The sequence below is a fragment of the Drosophila montana genome, unplaced genomic scaffold (assembly GCF_035044405.1).
Source record: "Drosophila montana isolate Dmon_TW-CO22-7 unplaced genomic scaffold, ASM3504440v1 contig_3200_1, whole genome shotgun sequence".
Lineage (NCBI taxonomy): Eukaryota > Metazoa > Arthropoda > Insecta > Diptera > Drosophilidae > Drosophila > Drosophila montana.
The window spans coordinates 5,577,622-5,583,712 of NW_026998080.1; the positions used below are offsets into that span (position 1 = coordinate 5,577,622).

The 6,091-nt window shown below is 46.4% G+C and overlaps 2 protein-coding genes across 3 annotated transcripts; one reads left to right on the top strand and one right to left on the bottom strand.

Moving 5' to 3' along the window:
* Positions 1–139: 139 nt before the first annotated feature.
* Tmtc3 (Transmembrane O-mannosyltransferase targeting cadherins 3) lies at positions 140–5,007 on the bottom strand. Its single transcript, XM_064687960.1, has 4 exons — positions 4,879–5,007; positions 2,237–3,559; positions 1,389–2,170; positions 140–1,321 (listed from the first exon to the last, which is right to left on the bottom strand). Exons 2-4 carry the CDS (start codon positions 3,366–3,368, stop codon positions 455–457), a joined length of 2,781 nt encoding a protein of 926 aa, XP_064544030.1. The 5' UTR covers positions 3,369–3,559; positions 4,879–5,007; the 3' UTR covers positions 140–454.
* Position 5,008: 1 nt separating this feature from the next.
* Positions 5,009–5,918, top strand: mago (mago, exon junction complex subunit). Of its 2 annotated transcripts, XM_064687964.1 has the most exons (3): positions 5,009–5,101; positions 5,161–5,449; positions 5,539–5,918. In XM_064687964.1, exons 2-3 carry the CDS (start codon positions 5,189–5,191, stop codon positions 5,719–5,721), a joined length of 444 nt encoding a protein of 147 aa, XP_064544034.1. In that variant the 5' UTR covers positions 5,009–5,101; positions 5,161–5,188; the 3' UTR covers positions 5,722–5,918. The 2 variants fall into 2 exon arrangements, with proteins under 2 accessions (XP_064544034.1, XP_064544033.1); XM_064687963.1 differs by having other exon boundaries at positions 5,073–5,449.
* Positions 5,919–6,091: the final 173 nt, after the last annotated feature.

Sequence of the window (6,091 nt, forward strand, 5' to 3'; positions counted from 1 at the left end):
TTGCACATCCCAAGCCTATCGCGATTTTCTTTAATTGTGACCATAAATAAAACAGCTGTATATACCATATCGAGTTGTGCCGGATTTTATACTTCACATAATTCATGGCTGAACTGAAAAAAACCAAGTGCTATGCGCATTTAAGTACAGATGATTTTATTTAGTGCCATTAAGTACAATTTCATTTGTATATAATAAATGCAAGATTTCGGTAGTACTTTTTACTTATACAGAATTTGTTCTATATACAAAACAAGGTCAGGTTGTGATTACGTACTTTGTTGAAAACTGTCGTAGCTGTCCGTATACATGCCACGTTTGTATCAGCTGAACGGCAGTTCAAACGAGATTCAATAAATATCCTTGGGGAATGTACAATTGGGTTGCTATATAATGTGTACTTAAACTAGACGAAATGCTTCGCAAATGTGGAATAACCTGATGATGGGAACTGCTACAAGCTAAGGACATCATCAGCTGGCCTGAACTCGAGTGGGTCGTAGTCCTTGTAAGCTAACTGTCGCTCGGGCGACGTATCAGGTAACTTGTTGATTTTTTGCAGGCGTGAGTTCACAATCTGGAGGTGGCGTCCAATGTAATCCTCGCCGGGCGCTAGTCGTTGAGCGAACTGGAGGCAGGCTGCCGCCTTGGCCATCCACTTGCGTTCCACGAAAACCACGCAGAGATTGTGCAGGCCCTGCGTATTGCGCGGGTCGTGCTGCAGAATGCTGCGATAGCACTTCTCTGCCGCATCCAGATCCTTCATGTGGTTGATATATATGTCGCCCAGCAGTATTAGACCCTTCACATGAGTGGGATGGTGGCGGATTAATTGATTAAGAAAAGGCACTGCATCCAGCGGCCGCTTCGAGTCCGCCAGTAACAGTGCCAAATTAAAGAGCGCGCTGCGAAAGTCCGACTTCAGGTGGATAGCACGTTTGAAGAATTGCTCGGCTTCGTCAAAGCTCAACTCGTCCATGGCCAGCATTCCCAAATTGAAGTAAACCTTTTCATTGTTCGCATCTCTAGCCAACACCTGGTAGAGGCGGGCACGTGACAATTGCCGCGCCTCCGCTCCGCCGAGTTCCTGCAGAAGTATGGCCGAATTGAGCAGTGCCTGCTCGTGCTCCGGATACAGCTCGATGGCTTTGTTGAAGTATACGTGCGCCTGTTGACTTTTTCCCTGTTCCAGGAACACAACGCCCAAATTGTAATAGATATCCGCGTTCTCGCTATCATAAAGGAGCGCCTGTTCATAAACCTCCTGTGCTTGAGCTGTGCGATTGAGCTTCATAAGAATGTCGCCCCGATTGATATAGGCCTGCAACATGAAGCGTTACACTAGTATCAATATAACCTAAATAACTGTTATTGCTTTAATGTCTCACCTGGACGTAGTCACTGCGCATACTAATTGCCTGTCGGTAGAGATGATCGGCTTCCTCCAGCCTTGTTTGATTCTTGGATATCAGATTGGCCAGATTAATAAAAACATTCAAATGATTGGGCGCAATCCGTGCGTGGTAGCTAACACCGGCTTTGGCCTGCGGGAAAAGCGCCTTGGCACGCATGTAAGCCTGCTCCGCCTCGGCATAGCGCTTGAGGTTGTTGTAGGTGCGACCAACGTTAATGTGGGCGCCAATGTCATCTGTTTGTATGTGAACGGCTTGCTGGAAGTACATCAGAGCCTCGTCGTATCGCCCCTCGTTCTCCAGTGCGTGTCCCACGTTATTGTACAGTTTGGCATTGCGTTGGTTCACATGCACCCCGGACATAAAAAGCGAGTACTCCGTGCGCCAGTCCCAGTTGCGCTGATGTGTCTTCAGCCCGTGCGCGAGCAGCAGCGCAATGAGCGCCGTCTGCGCCAGAAGCCCCCAATGCGAACGCCATCGCCGCTGCAACTGATGATAGCCGTAGGCAACCATTAGGCAGTATCCCATCGATGGCATGTAAAGAATGCGCTCGGCCACCACGAAGCCCACCGGGAAAAATAGATTCGAGGCGGGCAAAAAGGGAAGCACTATCCAGCCGAGGCACATGAGCAGCGTGCGTGACTGCGATATATTTCGTGAAAAGCAAGCCTTCGCCGCCAGCGCGCCAAGTGCAAGAAAAGTGCACAAGGTAGCCAAGTTTCGAGGATCTGCAAATCCCTCTAGCAGGGGCACGGTGCCTGCAATGCAAGATTTTTGTGATTTAGCTTATAGTATGGACACAATCTACAGTGCGTGCAACTCACCCATAGTCCAATCGCAGCAGAGTAGCGACGGGTACAGCAACAGCCAGCAGTTCAGGTAGATGAGGTAGCCATAGGTTAGCTGGCGCACAGGCGTGGCAGCTGCCGAGGCAGGGTTATCGAAGCGGGTGAAGATTGGCAGCTGGGAGCCCATCACGTAGACACGTCCGACCAGCAATGCGACGGTGATGAGCGCAATAAAGGCTAAACGCTTCCATAGTGTCGACGACCAGCGTCGTGCACTGGCTTGTCCCAGCTTGGCCGGCGGCTGTTCCTCAAACATACGCAGCACAAACTGGCACAGGTGCAGCGGCCGCACCTGCTGCACCACGAACACTTCGTAAACGGCGCATATGCCAGCTATCGTGATGCCTTGCTCCTTGCACAACATGGAGGCTAGCAGGCAACTGCCAAAGCACAGGCAAAGCGAGGCCCAGTTCGTGCGCCGAGGCGAGCCACCCGTTGCGTGCGCATAGCTGAGAAACGCGCCCAGGTAGCATATTGAAGAGAGCAATTCAGCGCGGCCTACGACGCCAGTAACGGCCTCGGTGTGCACCGGGTGTGTTGCAAATAGGAGCGAAGCGACAAAAGCGCATGTGTTGAGCGAGGACACGGACGCGGACGCGGATGCGGAAGGCATCTCATTACTACCAGTCGCACACTGACGCAGCAGAAGGCGGCAGACACGACGCCACAGCAGGCAGACGGCAACATGCAGCAGCAGGTTGACGAGATGGTAGCCGAACGGGTCCAATGCGTGCAGCAAGTAGTTAAAGCGAAACGTCAACACTGTAAGGGGCCTGTAGGACTTGTGTGAGTGCTCCTTGCGCATCGGCGTGCCCCAGAAATCGTTAAGGAACACATTACGCAGCGGCGTGCTCGGCCGCAAATCCTTGTTGTCCCTTATCGCGCTGATATCGTCGAACACCAGTCCACACTGCGTGCTGTTGTAATAACAGACGACGCATGCAACACAAATGCACAGAAATTCGAGCAAGTTGCGCTGTGAGCTACTGCACCCAGCCCTCTCTCTGCACCCAGCCCTCTCTCTGTCCCGATTGCCTATCGCTGCCGCTGCCGCTGCTGGTGCTGTTGTAGTTGGTGCATGTTGCTGTTGGTTGGGGTTCGTTGACATGGTTGACTTTTGCTTACTTCCTGCCCCCTTCGCCGTTTCCGTCGTTACTTTCCAGTCCGTGCAGAACCTCAATTCATGTATCCATAATTAGTTTACTACACCAAATGGAATGTTGTATACAGTTTACGTCTATGAATCTATATTTATATATAAGTATATCTTATAAAAAGCTTGTAGAGAAACTACATTGCCTGCAAAGATAAGAAAAGTACAAGTTACTTTCTACCGAAGACCAAATATATATATGTATATTACTTATTAAAGCCAGTCTTAATATCACAATAATTTAATAATTTATGAATATAATTTAATTTTGTAATTTAATAATATAATTTATATTATATATATATTTTGTTTAAGTTTCACATAAATCTTGTGTAGTTAACAGATGTCAATTTACCTTCAAATAAATAGAAACTCACAATTTGTATTCTTTTTCTTTGATTCTTTTGCAGCGATTTATTACTTTGGTTTAGAAAAAACTTGGCCCGAAAAAATCAATTAATGCGCAACAAAGTAACTTCGTCCCGGTTACTGTCCTCAATACCGACTGCATACACCAAAGTCCCGAAGTTAACAAAGTTGTAAGCGACGCGGCGGCAGCCCCAATAAAATCAGCGGCAGCGGCAGCAGCAGCAGCCGGCAAAAATTGCACGAAGAGAAATTTGCAGTCAGCTAACAGAGTCGAAGCTAGAGAATGCGACGGCAAGTGGGCGTGTTTTTGTTTGTGTTGTAAATATTATGAAAGAAAGCACAACAACGCAGGCATTACTAGGCAAGTCCAGGCCAGGCCAGGCACAAGCATGCCCTCTTCCACATCGGCATGCGGATGCAACATTATTGCTTCACATGCGCTGACCGAGAGACAGCAACAAAGTTGCACTCAATGTCATCGGTTTTGTGACGTCAGTCAAAACAAACCACCACCAAGTAAACGTAACGACCGTCCTGGAGAGACAGATTGAAAGAGAGAGCGAGTGAGAGTGGGAGAGAATGAGCGCAACTTTGTTGCACGACCGACATTTGGCAGCAGCAGGCCCGAAGGACGACAGGCAAGTTAAGCACGCGTATGGACACACGTGCAGGCAACGCTTGTTGATTTCCCGCCATTAGACGCGCAGGCGCCTCAAAGTCCTTGCACTTTCGTTTTTCGTTTACCAACAACAACAATCCGCAAACGTACACTCTCGGCGACGCTCTCAGCAGTTTAGTGTTTGTGTTTTTGTAAAATTACTTTGACCGAGATCCCTGCATTGCTGTGTTGTAGCACCAGCGCCCACGCGGTTGAGCTAGCATCCACCCCCTATATGCACGCACGTCCTCTCCCACAATGCGATTTTTGCGACGCCATTACATTGGCGTCCGTGCGTCGTGAACAAAACAGCCAACAACAACACCATATGTACATACATTGCCAACCTTGTTGCAAATTGCAATTATTACAATGTTGTCATTGTGTTCAAAATAACTTCGTTGCCATATTTTTAGGTTTTCTTTGGTATTAGCTTACCGCAATTATTGGGTGAATTATGGAGGTAGTTGTCTTCAAATAAAATAAAGTTACATTTTAACACAAAACTCAACACGGTTTTTGGCCAACTTGCTCGCAATGTGCCATTCACGTTGCCACGCATGCATATCGATACCTATCGATATACAGTGAGCTATCAACAATGTGTATAAAATTATCGAAAGTAACCACAATGCGCAACCCTGAAGAAAGCCGCAACGTTGTGAGGAAAAGTGTTTGCTGAAGAGATATACAATTTATTCATTTATTAAAAACTTCAAGAACTATTTGGACAACACAAGTGAAAAAAATGTCAACAGAGGACTTCTACTTGCGTTATTATGTCGGCCACAAAGGAAAGTTCGGACACGAGTTCCTTGAGTTCGAGTTCAGACCAGATGGAAAACTACGCTACGCCAACAATTCCAACTATAAAAACGATACCATGATCCGCAAAGAGGCATTTGTCCACCAATCTGTCATGGAGGAGCTAAAGCGCATAATAATTGACTCAGAAATAATGCAGGAAGATGATCTGCCGTGGCCGCCTCCAGATCGCGTTGGTCGACAGGTGAGTAGGCGGATTGCTTCGTGCAAATGCCGCCAATTTGTATGTACATATATACAAATATTAACCATTGCATTTCTCGATTTCAAAAGGAACTGGAAATAGTTATTGGCGACGAGCACATTTCCTTTACTACCTCAAAGACAGGCTCATTGGTGGACGTGAATCGGTCAAAGGACCCAGAAGGCTTGCGCTGCTTTTATTATTTGGTGCAGGATCTGAAGTGTTTGGTCTTTTCTCTCATCGGTCTGCACTTTAAAATTAAGCCTATATAAATGTTGTCGCAATCTTCCCCAGCTGTATTCAACTCATTTATATATTCTATACATAAGCTTAATTAGCAGACACAATTAATTTTGTAACGATTTACTACAAATGAATAACATATATATAATTTTTGTATGATGGTAAATAAAACAAAAGTGTTAAGATCGCGCTGCGGTGATCTGCATGCCAGCCGTTTACCTGAAAATCGTTTAAAGCCAATTTAAATAATATTTAAAGCATTGGAAACAATTAAAATCCCATATTAATCAGGATCAAATGCTGCCTATCTTCTGCTTGGAATACTATATTATATCAGCAGTACTTATACTCTACTACGATATTTTTGGCGCTTTGATATTGGATTAAACTATTGCAAAG